This window comes from Tenrec ecaudatus, chromosome 10, assembly GCF_050624435.1.
Source record: "Tenrec ecaudatus isolate mTenEca1 chromosome 10, mTenEca1.hap1, whole genome shotgun sequence".
Lineage (NCBI taxonomy): Eukaryota > Metazoa > Chordata > Mammalia > Afrosoricida > Tenrecidae > Tenrec > Tenrec ecaudatus.
Window position 1 is genome coordinate 14,766,698 of NC_134539.1, and position 18,595 is coordinate 14,785,292.

Consider the following 18,595-nt stretch of genomic DNA (forward strand, 5'->3'; position numbering starts at 1 on the left):
CTTTGATGAGATTATGTCGGCTAGACCTAATAATACATAGGTACCAATGACTCTGGATGTACTGGTAAGGCATTTGCATGCTACAGGGTCAGAGATTAATCTGACAAGTAGGCAGGCACCTTCTACCTTAGTGGCATTTTTGAGGAGTTGAGTGGTGTGGAACCTATAGAGATATTCCTTCTAAAATGGGGGAGAAGTTGTTATATCCGATCCCTTTCGCCACTGGAAAGGAGACACAATACTTGATGGGCCTCTTTGGATCTCGGCGGCTACATTTGTGTGTGCTACATTTATCTATATACTCAATAATGCAATAAGCTGTTTGAAGCGGGGCCAGAACAAGAGGAGGCTGGATCTGCAACAGGTTCCGACAACACTGATTTCTATTGACCTGGATGTTAGGAATGCCACTCACTTTGGCTTCCTCATGCCGCTGGATCAACAGGCAAACAACAACAACAACAAAAAAACGCACGGAGTTACCATATTGGTTAGTGTGACTGATTCTGATTAGGAAAGGGAAATCGAACTGACATGACATAGGGTGGTAACGAAGAGCATGTCTGGAATATAAGAAATACCTTGAGGGGACCCTTAGCACGAGCGTGCCCCGTGATTAAGGTCAAAGGCGACTACGGAAACCCACTTCCAACACGACTACAAATGGCCCAGACCATTCAGTGAAGAAAGTTTGGGTCACCCCAGAGGGCGGGTGTGCTGGCTGAGGGTAACGAGAGTATAAATGACTGGGGGGAATAAGGTAGTTCTACACACCAGGCTGTTAACTGCAGGGCCAGCGGTTCGAAAACACTAGCTGATCCTCCGGAGAAAGATGGGAGTTTCTATTCCCACGAAGAGTTCCAGTCTTGGAAACTCACCGGGGCAGTTCTACGCTGTCCTGTAGGGTTTCCCTGAGTTGGCAATGCCTTGATGGCAGCAAGAAATGCCAACTACGATCATGTGGCCTGCTGCAGAAACCAGAATGATCATTGCAACAAGTATTTCTTATTGTGTATATGTGTGTGCATGACAATTGTTTTTGCTTTCTTATGTGCACATGGTAGCTGTATCAAGTTAAACACAAGCACGGTGTATACTTGTTTCTATTTCGAGATTACGTATGACTTAAGAAGATGTGTGCAAGTGCCATGCTGACCAAAGGTAGACTGATTGACATGGCTGTGTGTCAACCTGACGGGGCCATGATTCCCAGGGTGGCATGGTTGTCTCTCATTTTATGATCTGGATTCTGCATCTGGCTTGTCCTCATGTAACTTGTTTCTTGGGACCTGAGCTGGCAGGCTGTCATCCGACCTGCTGATGGACTGGGATATGTCACTTCTGTCGCTCTGTATACCAACCAGTAGTCTATCACCTGACCACAAAATTTTGGAATCTGCCCACTTCTCCAGTCCCATGAGCCAACAGCCTGTTGCCTGTCTTTTCCCTTCTGGGTGCATGAACCCCAGAAACCACATAAATCAGGAAGTTCCTGTAGGTGACACCTGACTTAGGGATTCAGGACCTGCCAGCCTCGGTGATCATGTTAACCATTTCCTTGAATTTGCTCGTTTAGAGAGAACAGCCCAAGACTGTGCTGAACACACAGCTGATAAAGGGCTAAGATAAAAGACTTACGTAGATCCCTTGCATTTCATCATATTAAATGATTTTGCTCATTTCTTTACAGCTTTAGGAGTATTAGTATCTTAATCTGATATAAATGGACAATTTGAATTATTTTTTTTCAAAATTCAATGATTAAAGTCTAAGAAATAGCTACTAATCTTCAACAGCAACGCAAAGAATAAACTGAAACATTTGTGTACCACATTAAATTGTGTATTTCTCCTCTCGAATTTATATTGCCTTAATGATGACAATAAAAAGCATCTATTTCTAAATTGTACTGACAACAGATATTGGCACACACATAGAAACCAAAGTTAAGCCTTTAAGAGACGTTACATCCTTGGAGTAAATATGGGAAAATGAGATTTCACTGGAGTGAGGGACAAAGAATTGTCAACATATACATTTAGAACAAATAGAATAAACTTTACAAATATTTAAGTATTACATTTTGTGTATCTAAATCTTAGTTTACTAATGTGTAGAGCTAAGATTGAAAGTCTGTAAGACCGTTTATTAATTTTAACTCACTCCTGATTTTCGAGGTCATCATAACTTTTATCGGTACAGTTGCATGGTCCCACTAATAGTGGCCCGATGCACAACAGAACAAACCACTGCCGAGTCTCGGCCATCCTCCAACTGTTCCTATGGCTAAGCCCAACGTTGCAGCCAATGTGTCAATTCATCTCTTTAGGCTCATCCCTCTTTTAAAAGAACCTTTAGCAAGTTTGGATGTCCTGCTTAAGAGATTAGTCCCTTTGGATAACATGTATATAGGACAAAGTCTCACCATCCTTGCTTCTAAAGAACCTCTGGCTGTACTTCTTCCAAGTCATATTTGTTCACTCTTCTGGTACATTCAGTATTCTTTGCCAACACCATCATTCAAATTCATTCATTCTTATTCTCTCTTCATTATTCATTCTCTAGATTTCCCATGCATATGAAAATACCAAGCATCAAGTATACCTTTGTCCTCAAAGTGATGTCTTTGACTTTGAACACTTTAAAGAAGTCTTGTGTAGGAGATCTGCCTAGTGCAATATGTTGTTTGATTTCTTGAGTGTCACTTTTATGGGGATTGCTGTTGGATCCAAGATAAATCAAAATACTTGACAATTTTAATATTTCTCCATTTGCCATGATGAGCTTACATTACAAGTGTAAAATATTGGGCTCTTTTTCCTATTTTAATTAAAATATTAGATATAATGGAAAGGAAGAATGTGACTATAAAACAGCTGTTAAATACTTATTTTTAATTAATTTAATTCCCCCAAAAATATTGATTTGTATATAGAAAAAAATGTGTGATGCCTATTTTAGAAAAACAAGAAAATATTTCCCTACACTGAAAGAAACAAGCAGAACAGATGAGGAAAGACACTGGTGAGGGGGAGATGCTTATGAAAGAAGGGTGGACAAGTATGATTTGTATGCAGGGGGAGTTGGTATGCAATAAGAAAGACTGGCAAAATGATGGCGGCAGGGAAGATACTGGGAGGTGAACAAGAGTTAAAAACAATAGAGAGAATTATTGTTATATGTACAACTTTGCAATACTGGTGGTCTACTAGTAGAAGCTTGGATATGTAGGCTGAACAGGCATGAAGGGAAAGTGGGAGTGTATCTATCAATCTAGAGAGATAAGTCAAATAATAACTTTATATGTGCGTTTACCTTCACTGAAAATACACCTGCGAGTGTGTTGGAGCATATAGGGGTCAACTTGATGAACATTTATCAAACATAACCAAAATACTTTGATGGAGTGAGTCATTGGGCCTGGTGGGTCAGGACTCTAGGCTTGGTGGACACCAAGGTCAACTGGCATAAGACAGCTCGCAAAGACAATGTTCTAAATTCTAGTGAGGGATACTGACTGGGTCTTAAAAGGTAATGAGCAGTCATCTAAGGTGTCACTACTGGTCTCTCCCCTTCTGGATGACAGTTAAATTGCATATGGAAACACCGAGTTGAATAATGGACTCACAATGGACCCCACAAACATCATTCCCCACAACCCAGAGACCAGAACTTGGGGTGCCTGGCTACCACTACTAATTGCAATGAAAGGGGTCCTATAATAAGGTCCTCGATAGAGTGGGAGGAAAATGTGGAACACAACTCAGAGTCATAAGATCATGCAGGCTGACTAGTCTGGTAGAACCCCCAGGACTATGGCCTTTATTCACGCTACAGGTCTAACACTGAACTCACCCCCGTGGTAGAATCAGCAGGTCAAGGGACAGCAGTAACCCAAGGACAAAGTTTAAAAGGTTAGAAAAGAAGGAGAAATGGAAGTCGGAATTGCAGGGGGAAGTGGGTTAAATGCTAGTACATGGGAGTGAGTTGAAATAAAATGTGTCCGAATTGTTGAATGCAAAACTGGTGTTCAGCTCTTTAAGACTTCACACAATTCGCAATGAAGGTTTTTTTAAAGAGAATATATATATATAGAAATTATGTTTGCAGATATTCAATCCTTTAGAGATACTCTAAACTCAGAAACATGCTTGCTAATCAAATCTTTTCCTTAGAAAAATATTAAGCATAAGGACCAATGCAGAAGCTATAGTTAACTGTGTATCCCATATTTTCTAATTCCTTTTGATTGTAAAATTTCCAGTAGAGGCAACATAAAAATACAGACACAAGCGTTTTAGAACTGTACTGCTTTGAGAATTGCTTCTTATGAAATGAGGTGGGGGAGAGGTATTTTATCAATGATGCCCCCCCTTTGGTTGTGCAAACATGATCACCACAGCCACAATGGGAAGCCTTTGCTCCATCCCCTGAGGGTTTGGGCCCTGCAGACTAGAAGGAGACTGTGCGTCTATGCTTGACACTCCTCACCACTGTGCGCAACTCCAGGAATTCCGGGGTGGTGGTGCTGGGGGAAAGTGCTCAGTCTGGGGGAAGAGTCCTGTGGAGACGTCGAGCTGAACAACGGCTTTTCAGGCTTCTTCATAGTAGTTGGAGAAGACATATCTGCAAGGGAAGCGGGCAGGAGTGAGGACAAAAGACAAGCTGGAAGACCTCCTTAGCGAGAGGGTTCCTGGGAACATAATAAGAGACTTCCTTGTCGGACATTGCATTACCGTATATACTCGAGTATAAGCCAACCCGAAGATCAGCTGACGCACTTAATTTTACCACAAAAACGGCACTAAAGAATGCGCTGAAAAGCTCGGCGTATCCTCAAGTCTATAGGTTGTTTTGTACGTTGCCTCTTTCACAAGATGTACGTTTAGGGTCAATGACCTGGCTATGTTGAAGGCTTGATGTATTTGTCACGTAGAGTCTCCATGGATGCTAACTCAAAGAGTTCTGAAAATTATCTTTAGGATAATTTCTACTGTTAAACAAAATCAAACCTGAACTTTTGAAAACAAGAATACTATGTTTCCTTTGGTCCCTTGGTTCAAAGCCTAACCCACACACCCCCATTTTTGTTAACTCAACATTTCATTTACACAAAAAAATACATGTATTTGCTCTTTGACCACGTGATTATGCTGTGGGAAAAAAAAGCAAACAAACACATAAGAAATACTGATACAAATGTGAAAAACCACTTTTGGGTACCCTGGCAATTATATTATCAATTTAACACTTTTATGGAAAAATCAGTCACTTAGCAAAAAGATCCATTCTCTAATCTGTTCACTTTGCATGTGTTTATTGGGGTCTTTCAATTTGATAGATAAAGTGAGGATTTTAAAAAAAAGCAAAACAAACAAAAAAACCATACATAATCCCTGCTCTAGAGGTGTGCGAGATCAGCAGCTTGAAACCACTAGCCACTTTGAGGGAGAAAGACGAGGCTTTCTACTTCTGTAACGAGTTACAGTCTCAAGCAACTCATAGGGGCAGTTCTTGCTTGTCCTGTGGGGCAGAATTGACTCTATGGCAGTGGGAGTGAGAGATGTGCCCTGCTAGCAAAGAGGGAAATGGAAGTCATGGTTCTCAACAGTCCTGAAGGAAGAAGTGATGAGATCAGGGATACTGTCACATTTGCTGCTTCAATGCCTATAGCAGTGACCACGTCATCAGCCTCCCCATGGAAAAGAAGGCATCCCCAGAGCAACTGTGCTAAAAACGTAGCTGGAATGACCTACCTAGAGAGAAGAAATGTCGGTATAAAACAATCAAGATCTATCAGTAGTCTGTGGCACAGAGATGAAGGAGAGAGCAGCTGGCAGAACCCAGAGGGAGAAGATGGAAATGTCTGGGCCAGATCCTGATGGGAGGTTTCTGAGAGAGGGACGACAATCACATTTACAGTTTAAAACCGTTTGTCCCAAAGGGAGATAGAGGAGGAATTCACCAGAATGGACAACACTGGAGGTGACAGATGAATGAACAGTCATTCACTAGAGATCTACCAGAGGCCTGATTTATGTCCGCCACGATGCCAGCTTGATAATGGCAGAGTTGAATCTCTATCAGCATTATCATAGGGAAAAGCCAGCAGGAGACATGGACAATGGAAAAAGAAGGGTTAGACTGTAAGCAGTATGACGTGAGGGCCTGCCCTCCTTCGTGGCACAAGTATGACTTCCAGAAGCTAGGTCATCAGAGCCTGGCATAAGAGTAGGAAAGAAGCTAATGCGATAGATGAACCGAATTAACTCCACTGCACGGGTAATGGCGTAGAGATTTCCACCCTGGGGACTAAGAGATTACATGGTACAGTTGCTGGAAAAGGGACCACGAGGAACCTGTGACTGGTAGAAAAGAGGTATCCTGAATGGAAACCTTGAATAATTTTGATGTTTGTGAAGATTTGTAAATTGATAGTACATCATTCCAAAAATGATAGGAACTATGAAGTCTGTTCTTTTACTTCATGCGATAGTAATGAACTCCCATGTACCCATTACTCAGCTTCAACTATTCCCAGCATTAAGGCCGATCTCATTTCATCCTCAACCCTCCTGTTCATCCCCCACCCCTACTAGTACTATTTTAAAGCAGATTTGGAACATCATATATTTTCACCTACAGATATCTCAGTACACATTTCTTAATGACAAGAATTTTGGGGCCCCGCCCCCAAGGAATTTTTATTAAAAGACTAAAAAGTAAAACTATTACCACATAAATATATATATATTTGTATATATTATTGCACTTATAGTAATTTTTGAATGGAGCGTTCAGGGCACTATTAATAGAAAAACCCACTATCTTTAAAATTTATCACTTGAAAAATTAACATCTAATAAAACTATGCATTTCCTTTTAGCATTCCGGCGCTTACATAGTGGGCAGGTACCAATAACTGCCCAAAAATGTCTAACGAATAAAGGTAAGTCAAAAAGCGCTGCTACAAAGTCACAGACATTCATCCAACAAAATCATCAAAGCCTGAAGCTATCATTTCTTGACAAAGCCTACATCTAGCTCTATGTACTGTGGAGGGCGGTATTTCCATCTCTTGACCTAGTAGCATAGTGGCTATGAGTTGGGCTGCTAACTGCAAGGTCAGCAGTTTGAAACTACTAGCTGCTCCAGGGGTAGAAAAAAAATGAGGCTTTCTACTCCTGTAAAGAGTAACCATCTCAGAAACCTACGGGGCCCTTCTACTCCGTCCTATAAGGTCAGCATCGACCCGCGGGCGATGAGAGTTTTCCCCCAAAGGTTTCTGTACTCTTCGACTGAGGCACATCACAGGTACGTGGAACTTGGGGAACAAAAGCTGTAAAGGGGGAGTGAGACCTGGGCAGGAGGGTGGATGGAGTAAGGTTTCTCCATCCAACAAAATTCTCACAGGACAGCTGGTGCCGCCCTTGGAGAATGAGCGCCGGCACTGCCATGTTTGGGAGAACATCCTTGACTGAAATGTCCTGACTTTTTTCTCATTGGTGCAGTTTACAATTTCCTTCAAATGATTTCAAAATGGACCCCGCCTCTCTCTCTCTCGAGAAAATCTTTTTAGATTACCCTTTTGGAGACCCAAATTCTAGTCACCTGAACCTTCTTAGCTGACCTCTCTCTGCCTTGACGTCATCTGAGGTCTACTTGAGCTTTCGTAGTGTTTGATCCATCGAAAAACGACTGTGTCATTGGGAGCAGCATTCCGGTAAACTTGTTGATAAGTTCCAATGATTTGGGGAGATAGACACTTGCCTTGTGTTGAAGTGCTCATTTCAGCTGAGCAACCCCGACAGAGCAAATAAGGATAATAATTCTGAATTTCACTTAAGAGCTACCCAATTACAAAAGGGAATACTACAAATATAGATGCCTGCCTTCTGAAAATTAAACCCAAGAAATACTGACTGTTAGAAGTGAAAAGATTCCCCTTTTCTTATCCCTCTGTTAAGTTTCCATTCCAATTTTTTTAATTTAAAATGGACTCTTATACATTCTAAATGGATCAAGCACCTAAATACAAACAATAACTTCTTAGGTGAAAAAGCAGAGGCGATGCTGTTGGGTCCAGCTGTCAATAAAGTGCTGTTTAATGTAACAAGACAAGCACAAATAGCAGAAGACAAAATAAATGGGATTGTCAGGAATTTTTTCCATCTAAGGATTTTACCAAAAAGTGGAAAGATGACGAGCTCAGTGGGAAAATATATTTGGAAACCATGTATTAGACAAGAATGCAAAAGGCAAAATATGTAAAACGTTGACAACTTAATAAGATGATAAATAGCCTGGCCACTAAAGAGTCAGTGGACTTGAATAGACATTTCACCCAAAAAAGGCATTCAAAAAAACACCGAACACATGAAGGGATTCTTAGCAGCATCCCTGCCCATCAGAGAGCTTCGAATCAAGACAATGAAATGGCCTTTCAATCCCACTGTGATGGCTCGAAGTGAGGATCGTGAGACCTTGGGACAGGCTTCCAGGAGAGGCCAGGCTTGGCAGAAGAACATCATGCATGGTAAAGTACAGGGGCCAACAAACAGGAGAAAGGCACCCTCCAGCTGAGTTGGTACGAAGACTGCAGCAATTGACTCACACAGGGGAGACAGCGTTTTGTTTTGTTGTATAGAAGGTCACTGTAAACTTTAACATCAAACAGCAAATTACAAAGAGTGGCAAGGATGTGGGGCGATTAGAAGTCTTACCCATTGGTGAGGGGCACGTAATATGGAAACAGTACAGGCACTTTGAAAACCAGTAAGGGGGGGGGCACTCCTCAAAAACCAAAACAAAAAATAGAACTATCGTATGACCCAGCAATTCCACTTCTAAGCGTGTACCCCAACGACTTGAAAACAGAGACTCGGAGACTTGTACAGAAATGTCCACTGCAGCATGATTCACAAAGCCAAATGATAGAAACAACCTAAATGGTCACCGCTGGATGAGTGGATGGACAAAGTGTGGTGTGTACACGCAAGAGAATATGACTCTGCCAGTGGGAGACCTGAAATCGTTGTATGTGCTCGAGTATTGGATGAAGCTGGAAGACAGCACGCTGAGTGAAATGTCCATCACAAAGTGACAGTGGATGACCTCACTGACAGGAAGAGGAGAATGCATTGAGAACGAAGTTCGCTAGTGGTAGTCAGGGACCAGAGGGCTAGAAGCGGGGGTTCATGAGGATGGAAATATCGCGTTGATAAAGAGAAGGGTTGCACAGCTGATTATGGTAATTAGCGTCAATAAGGTGCACACCTGCAAAAAGCTGAATTGGCAAAAATGTGTGATAGGTATATTTACAACAAGGACAAAAATAAAGAAAAAGAGTAGCTGCTGAAGGTACTTATATATAATCAAAAACATCATGGGATTTAGTTTCTTGCTTAGGGTCATGGTTTGATGGGACATCCCAGTTAATTGGCCTAATAACATGTTTAGTGCATCTGTTCTACCTCCTAACTCCATGTGTGATGCCTGGGGTCTTGAAAGATTGCAAGCAGTCATCCAAGGCATAATAATTGGTCTCTACTCATCTGGAACAACAGAGGAAGGAGGAGAATCAGGAATAGGAGGATGGGTATGGCTAATTGCCTCTGTGAGCTGCCTCCTTTGTCACGAGACTAGAAGAGATGATACATGCTACCATTGCTGAATACTTTGATCAAATGCCCCATAGAAGAGTCCTGGTCAGAGGGAGAAAATAGAGAACAAATCTCTAATTCTCAATGATTTCCGACTCTCCTAGGGCCATGAAAATTGAATGAACTCCTGACACTACTGTCCTTGAGAGCATCTTTAAGCTTAAAGCAAAAATATCCCCAGAAATCTGCTTCCATAAAGACTCACAGCCTTGGAAAGGTCATGGGGCAGTCTAGTGTGTCTATAGCATTCCTGTGAGTCAGATTTAGATTGTGGCAGTGGGCGATGGGCTCTCTTTACTCAAGGAGTTCTGATGGTGCAGGGGTGATGCACTTGATTGAAAGATTGAGAATCTAGTCCGTTACCCTGAGAGGAAAAGAGCTGAGAAACATTCCAGCCTAGAAAACATGGTAGGGCAGTTCTATTCTGTTCTGTAGGGTTGAAATCAAATTGATATGAGTTGAAATCAACTTGACAGTACACAACATGCTTTCTTCAAGGAGGGTTGGTATCGCAAAAGGCTAAACATTAAACTGCAAATCGAAAGTGGAGCAGTTTGAGCCCAACCAGCCCAATGCCATGATTGACAGACGTGGTAAGCTGTTGTCCATAATGGGTGCAGCCTTGGAAACCCTCGGAGCCAGTTCTACTCTGTCACATGGGGTCACCACCATGAGTTGGAATTGACTTCAGGGCACCTCGCTACACCAACCTATCATTCTACCTGAAGGACATTAGTTTAGCCCCTGAACCAATTTGATTTATTTTCCTCTCGAATATACCCTCTTAGGAAATGTTCAGGTCTGGATCTCATTGATGATCTTGTGTTTCTTTCTTATATTATCTGATGGCTTGGCTTCTTTCACGATGATTATGTTACACTCATACTATCCACAGCACATGGTTTGTTTGATCTTGTTTCTGAGTTGACTAATGGCTGATCTCCTGTGTAAGAATATTTTTCAAAGACGTAAAAGATGTGGAGGCTGAGCGAACCTGCTACCTGGGAGGAGAATGAGCAAAAACTAGGATTGAGAGGAGGTAGTGATGGTAAGGAAACCAGTGAGTCCAGGGAATTCCCTTGGTCATCTTGCAGATAAATGAAGGTGCATGGAGGGCTGGCAAGTGGTAGTGCAGAGTACGTGCAATAAGCAAGATCAGTAGATTTTTAAATCCTGATTGCACAAATAGCTATCACCGGACGATGAGTAATGAGTCATTGGATGGTGAGCGAAGAGAGAAAACAAAGGTAAGCATAAGGAACTGTGGCTAGGCATAAGGTTTGGGAGGGACTGGAAGTTATGTCTAACACCTACCAAAATGATCTTGTTTGAAAATAGGTATTTCTCTTGTTCGGTTAAGGAGACCCTATGAAAGCAAGTGGGTCCTGATTCGAATGTTTTCTACGAGATGTCCTCTAACATGAGGAGAATAAACAAAGACACACATTGGAAGGGGCGGGGTGGGAGGGCACATATGGTGACAAAACCAGATCCAGCCACAGGCCCAGGGGTGTCAAGGATTGCCAGCAGTCACTAGGAGCTGAGTTCTCAGGTGGCACAATCAACTACTAAGCATAAGGTTGGCGGTTTGAATCGGCCCAGAGACAGAGGAGACCTTGTGATCTGCTTCTTTGAAGTCCTAGCCTGGAAAACCCTATGAGTGGTTTTTCTCCAGGAAGTCACCATGTGTTGGAATCTATTTAAGAGCAACTAACAACACCAGAAGCTGAACGACATAAAGAGGAACCTGCCCCTAGAGCCAGTGCCCTGACTTTAAACGTCCAGACTACAGAATTGTGAGAAAATCCATGTCTGTTCTTCAAAGTCCCCCGCTGGTGGTATTTTTGCTGCATCAACATTACCAGAGTCTCTGGGCTACTGGTGCTGGCAGTTCAAAGGAGAGGGCAGATCAAACACCGCATTCATTCAGTAATTGCCATTCCGATAGTAGGAGCATGGAGGAAGAAATCTTAATGACAAAAGATCAGAGAGGCTAATTAAAAAGAGAAGGAAGATTCACATTGGTGTTATTCTTCAGCGTCGTCTATACTACGGTTAGATTTATAATTGGACAATTAGCTGTGGCTTTGGAAACCAACAGTCTTATTACAGTACATAATAAAAGATCACTATGTGTACACTGGTACAGATAGGAACTGGAAACACAGGGAATCAGGACCATGATCCCTTCAGGACCAGTGCTGAGAGTGGCGATACTGGAGGGTGGAGGTTAAGGTGGGGTAGAAAGGGGAAACCAGTAGCAAGGACCTACATATAACCCCCTCCCTGAGGGATGGACAGCAGAAAAGTGGGTAAAGGGGAACATCAGACAGAGTAAGACATGACAAAATAAAAATAATTTATAAATTATTAAAGGTTCATGAGGGGAGGTGGGGGGGGAGGGGAAAATGAGGAGCTGATACCACGGGTTCAAGTAGAAAGCAAATGTTCTGAGAGTGATGATGGCAACAGAGGCACAAATGTACTTGACACATGGATGGACGGATTGTGGTAAGAGCTGTATGAGCCCCCAATAAAATGATTTTAAATAAATAAATAAATGGTCACTAGGTAAGGAAGATTTTAATAGGCTACTGATGTAAGCTATCTCGTTCAATTCAGACTCCCGTGTATCTCTTAGTATTTGGTAAAATCAAGTGCCCTCGTCATTTTGACGAACCATGGCATAACGGTTGGCACTCTAACATGTACACATCCTCAGCCCTGGTGGGTCATTCATTTCACAGCATCACTTCAAAGAGACACGGGCTTAAGTAAATAAAGAGTGAGCTCAACCCATCTCCCAACAAGGTAATTTCATCTACAAAGGCAGCGCGTTGCCGTGATACGCAGCGTATGCACTCTGCTCGTCAGCAGCTTGCACAAATGGCGCTCCAGATGTATATCTGTTCAAGTCAGCCCAAGGCAACAGTTTTGATCAATTCTAATGTGATAAAATGCTTCAGGGAAAGTGTGCAGAAATGTGTTTACGTCAGCCCTTAATTAAACTGTTGTTCACTTCCAAAGAACCTCAGGAAACACTAATGAGACATGGGTTTTGGCAATTTCTTCATCAAAGCAAAGACCCTTTCCTCAGTCTGTAGCAGCCTGTCGTCTACGTTGCTCCCGGGATAACTGTCACATGCCACTCCAATCAGTTAGCCACCTGTTAATAGAACTTCACTGAAGTCAACGAGTGATCTAGGGCAAGCTCAGACAGCCACCTTAACACCTGCCTGCCTGGGACACCTGCTCCTTTTTCACATACAGTGGGGCAATATGGTACCTCTTCCAATATGTTCAAAGAGATTAAGGTTACAAATCGGATTTCTATGACTGACGCAGAAAACGCATCATTTGCTTAACAAAAAAATTCCCACTTTTCTCCTTAGAATCACTCTTATGGTTTACAACTATTTCAAACCAATTATGTAAGAGCATAAACAAGCATCTTTGAATTCCTGGAAGGTACTGTTTTCAGAGCACCATAACTCTAAATTAGAATACATTAACGCTGCCTTGACTATAATTTAGAAAATAGACTTGCCTGATGGAAAACAAAGCGTACTGCTGCTAAATATTTTAAAAGTCCAATCCTTTCCCACGAAGTTACTACCTTCCATAGTTACCTACCATACTTATGAACAAATCTAAGTGAAGACCACAGATTCAAGTCAGCAGTTTCTGGCTTCTCTTATTTTCTAGTATTTAACTTTGGCATGGTTGTCACTTGTTGAGCTGCTAACCCACACGGTCAGCAGTTCAAACCCACCAGCCGCTCCAAGGGAGAAAGACGGGGTTTTCTACTCTCATAAAGCATTACAGTCTCAGAAACTCACGGGGGCAGTTCCACCTTGTCTTATTGGCTCCCTGTGAGGCAGCATCAACTAACTCAATGGCAGTGAGTTTTATTTGAACATTACAATATATATTAATACCAAGTGGTTGAAAGTACAGTAATTCAAAAAATATTTCTAATCAATGTTAAAATCACTTCTTAATGTTTTACATTATCAAGTCACCGATCATTTTAAGGTATTATTCCCCCTCTGGAGAAGAAAATTTAAGGTACAATGGATGCATATAGGTGGGAAGTTTTAACTTAGACATAGTTCACTTTGGTAGGATCTTCTAAGATTATAACAGAAAGTCTTATTAACACTTCCACATATATTTTCAGATTCCTTTATCTTACTTGCAGGGGAGAGGGGGCATATAGGTTTTAGAAATTTATATAAATAAGAGACCTGGTGGTTTGGGGAGGTATGTGCCAGGCTGCTCACCTCAAGATCAGCAGGCACTCTCACACAGAAAGATGAGGCCATATGGCTTAAAGTCTCAGCTCTACTATAGCTTATACGGTTGCTATGAGTCAGAACTGACTTGGTAGTAGTTAAGTTTTGGTATCCATGAGAGAGCTTCAAAATATTTTTTGGGAAAAGCGAACTGAAAGACAATGGGCTTTTCCCATGAACTTCCCAAGTCCCTTGTGCACATGATACAGCTCCATGTATATGTGCACACCCAAAAGGAAGTCAAAAATTGTCACAAAATCATATGAACTTTTATTAAATAAAAATATCAAAATCTGAAACTACTCGACATATTCTCTGTCTAGGTCTATACGCGCCTGGAGGTGGTGGTTTCAGCTCTCTGACTCTCCCTGAAAGAACGAAGAACTCTGCACTGTGGGATTGTCATCCTGTCAAATGGCTGTGAGACTTCCTGGAGGGACCGAGTGGTCTTTGGTGCTGGGGAGCAAACACAGCTGGGGCGAGAGCAGGGCTGTCAGATAGATGCAATAAGGTTTCCCTACAAAACTCTCCTGGGGCAGCCCTTGTTAGTCCTCAGACTTTCCTGACCCTTTTTCTCACCAATGCACTTTTAATTTTTTTGTTAAAATTCCTTCAAGGATTACTCTGTATCCCTTAGGGAAATGTGTCCAGATCACTAATTTGGGAGCCCCAACCTTAGGGGCTGACCTCTCTGCCTTGAATTCAACCAGTTTTAATATGACCCATAGTCCCTTTTTCCTTAAGGCACAAACTACTTGGAAGAAATCCATGAATATATGAATTGGAACCCCAATAGCAGTGCTTTCTGACTTGTGTGTGTGTGCGTACTGGTCTATATGAATGATAGGTTTACAAGTACTTTTGACATTAAAATATATATATTTTTAGAGACCAAACTCAATGTTGGATGAAGACAAGGATAATTAACAGCCCCATCGCTCTACTGAAGCTCTCCGCCGACACAAACCAGACAGAATAAAGGATCAGCTCCATAAGGGCCTTTCCTCTTTCCACTAAAAATGCTGGGGCATCCAAACTAAGGAAATTATCTGTGTGAAATAATCATGCTGTTGGTAGAAAATGAGAAAGTATCCAGCCTCATTGCAAGGGTCAATCCTGGAGCTAAAAGTCTGAAAGTCTCACTTCAGGCTGACTTCCCGAGTCAGTTCTGAGAAAAGAAATCAGCGACGCTCAGAAAACACAAAGGGCCCCGAGAAAGCAGCTAGAAGACTCTGCCTGCAGAATACTAAGAAGGACCATGGTTTTGCTTCCTCTTTTTTGTTCCCCCTTCAAGTAAACTCTATTGAGAAGAGGAGACTTTGCCGATTGTTTACAAGGGCATAAGCGTCCCCTAAACCTCACAATGATCCGGCTACACGAGGACTGCGTCCTACATTCCTATTAAAGCTGTACTTATTTGGTTCTATGAAATGTTCTTTGGAAAGTGACACTGATATTTAACATATTTTACCTGTAGGTAAAGAACTAGTGATGGGGGGGGGGCATGATAGGGAGGGGGGGGAGGAGAGGAAGTGTCCCGAGAGAGTGTTTATTGTGAGAGGAGGAAGGAAGGAAGAATATCAAGTAGGATATGCCTTTAGTGGAAAGTCTTACACAATGCTATACCTGCCATCTCAATTTCTCCATTTCCCTCCGTAGAAAATGGAGTTATCCTGGCTCCTAGGAAAATTAAGCGTGATATAATTCCTGATGGTGAAGGGGGGGGGGGGCAACAGGGTTAGAGTCCCAAGGCCTTAGAGGCACTGTGCTAAGGACACATGTCAGAGGACACACTTCAAAATTGCCTACTGGGTCACATGGTCCATTTACATGGCACGGGCATGGCAGTGAAGCCAAGCAAGGTAGTGCACTGTAAACTGGTAGGGCCATTCTGTAGGCTGGGCCTGTATTTATCAATAGCCTTAGAAATGGATGCCCACTTAACTCAGCTACACTACACGGAGAGTGCATTTGTTTCTTAAGGAGATTTTACTGTGCATCTACTTGGTGCCTGGTAGTATGGAGACAGAGTGGAGACCTGAAAGGATGGAAGGAAATAATCCAATAAATCAAAAAGATTGATTCCTATGATATACAGCTATATTTGTACTATGAAACCTTGGAAAATATCAAGAGGTCACATGAGCAAGGTAGACCTTGGAAAAAAGACTGTCTCAGAAAGGTAGTGTGTTACGGAGAGCATCCTACGAAGTGAAAACTGAAGCCATGGCAGAATGTCCCTAATGTTATATAAAAGGCAAATCATGAACAAATGACAAAAAAACGAGTCTATAACTTAGCATCTATCGCTAGATGATCAACTGCAGTGATTTTATCTATTTATATAATATCTTGTATTTATCTGTGTTTTCATTTCTATTTTCGAAATTTCCGTAAAACTCTTACCTTTACGATAACCAAAAAATCGTAACATATGCATCTTTTAGGGGAAGGGAGGAAGGCAGACGTGTTAGCTGTAGTGTCGCAGCATATTACAGACCATTCAGGATGATGGGGTAACAATGTGGATCCTGCACGTAAGAGGGAGAGACCTCCCATCGGCCATATGTATGAAATGCACCGAAAAATGAAAAAAATGGGATGTTTTAATACTAACACTCCCAATTTACCTGGCTCAAGACAGAACAATAATTTTTGAGAAAATAAGAGAATGTCTTCTAGATGTACAATTTTCTGACTGTGTGGCAAATGTGAGTAAGCCCTTTCCCACATACTCCAAGTTAAGAAAATCTCTGAATGTTATGAGAAGACATATGGACTTAATCCCACTACACTAGTCTGATGATGGTGCCAGATGATTCAAAATAATTAGTTGCCATGTTAAGAAAGTCTCTCCTTATATATATATTTACATTTATCACACTCCAAAACAACTCTACGAGGTGGGGGAAGGGAAGATATGTTAAGAGGCGATAATATCTGCGATTAAATCTCTCTACATTTTTAAAAAGAAGACTGTTCTTTTTTAAAGGAGAAAATGTCATATTCTTGTGTCAAATAAATAAAAATGCTCACTCTAATCCTTGAGTCACTTGATTTAATGTATAACTCAAGACAGTAAGGACCATGAATAAATCTTATTGATGACATCCTTCTATAAAAAAAAAATGGAGGCTGCTGGTGTTAGTGGTGAGGCGTTGAGCTGGTTGGCGGTTCAAACCCACGAGGGGCTCTGCAGGAGAAAAATGAGGCTGTCTGTTCCCATAGAGATTTCCATTGGTGTTGTAGAGGGGGGAAATATAACAAAACTCTATACAAAGCTACACCTTCCTGAGACACTTTTTTACAACTCTTTGTATCACGAAGAAGAGTGCTGAAATAATGAATATTATATGCATAGAGACGGCTTTCAAACACATACACTTCAAAATGCATGTGTCCATTAAGGCATCTCTTTCCAAACAGGCAACGGTAACGTGTCTTGAGTAACATCAGCAAACCTAATTTGGAAGGGGGAAAGAACAGGGAACAATTATGCAGACTTTGGAGTCTGTTTTAGCCGCTTATTAAATATTGGCATAGGTAACTAGCTGCTATTCGCTGTGCCTCTGGGGGGAAACTCGTGGCTATGAAGGCTTATTAGTGTTGCGCAGCTGAGAGCCGTGGACTATAAAATAAAATCAATACCGTAACCTTAACTGTAAAAGTCAGAAAGATACTGGAAGAGTTCTAATTTAACAAGATTACAGATGAGTTTTCAGAGGAGAACATTTGGGGGAAAGCCAGGCATTTAGAAGCATGCATGCTACAAGACATCTCAAGATTTCTGTTGTTACCCAGGCTGTGATGGTCCAGGCAGATAGTGGTTAGGGCTGACTTAACTGATGTGTCACTTGAGTGGATTTACAGGAAAGCCTTAGAAATAGTCCGAACTTATTTCAAATACAATCATTACACGGAGGGAGTAAACTAATTGCTTGGGAACAATTATGACCTGGTGTGGTTTGGTGCGGTAGAGGGGGTGGAAAATGCAACGAAAATGGCCAGGTCATCAGTTTAGCCGCTCAATACAAATACGATTACTCGGCACAATATTCTGTTTCTCTTAATGGAAAAGTAGTCAAAATTGGTATAAATTGTAGTGTTTAAGTTCAGCCGAAATCTATTTTCCCCCCTCCAACAAATGTAAATGAAGAAAAAAGAAGATTCTGTCTATGAAATTACAACAATGGCATATTTATTTTCCTAATGGTTTTAGAAATCACGTGAAATTGATCAGTAACAAAACCGCTATTTAGTAATGGACCAATTACATTTGTGAGATAATGTCAATGAAACAGAATATTGTCACAGGATAATGGTCTCCTATTGCTACATCTCTAGTCATTTAGAAAAAAATAAATGTTGCCGTCTGGCTGAGTAATTTATTTTCAAAGTAGGAGACACTGATTCCCTAACAAGGTTCTGTTATAATAACTCAATCTCTATCAATCATGTGCAGTATTAGCATGGCACAGGACAAGGCAGGCAGTTGGGGGAATTTTGCATTCCTCAGGTACCAGACAAAGCACATGGTGCCACCGAGCACACAAACAGCCCAGCTCCTGCATTCGTCAGTGGGAGCCACCGCATTCAAATAGAAACCCACAAAATGCCATTTTAAGGAAATGGATGTTC

The 18,595-nt window shown here is 41.6% G+C and overlaps 1 protein-coding gene across 8 annotated transcripts in view; it reads right to left on the bottom strand.

Moving 5' to 3' along the window:
* Positions 1 to 18,595, bottom strand: part of NFIB (nuclear factor I B) — a 255,948-nt gene that overhangs the window by 50,617 nt on the left and 186,736 nt on the right. For all 8 annotated transcript variants that reach the window (XM_075559923.1, XM_075559921.1, XM_075559922.1 and 5 more), the window contains one exon: positions 4,492 to 4,626. In XM_075559923.1, coding sequence (XP_075416038.1) covers positions 4,492 to 4,626 — 135 coding nt within the window. The remainder of the gene's footprint in view (positions 1 to 4,491; positions 4,627 to 18,595) is intronic.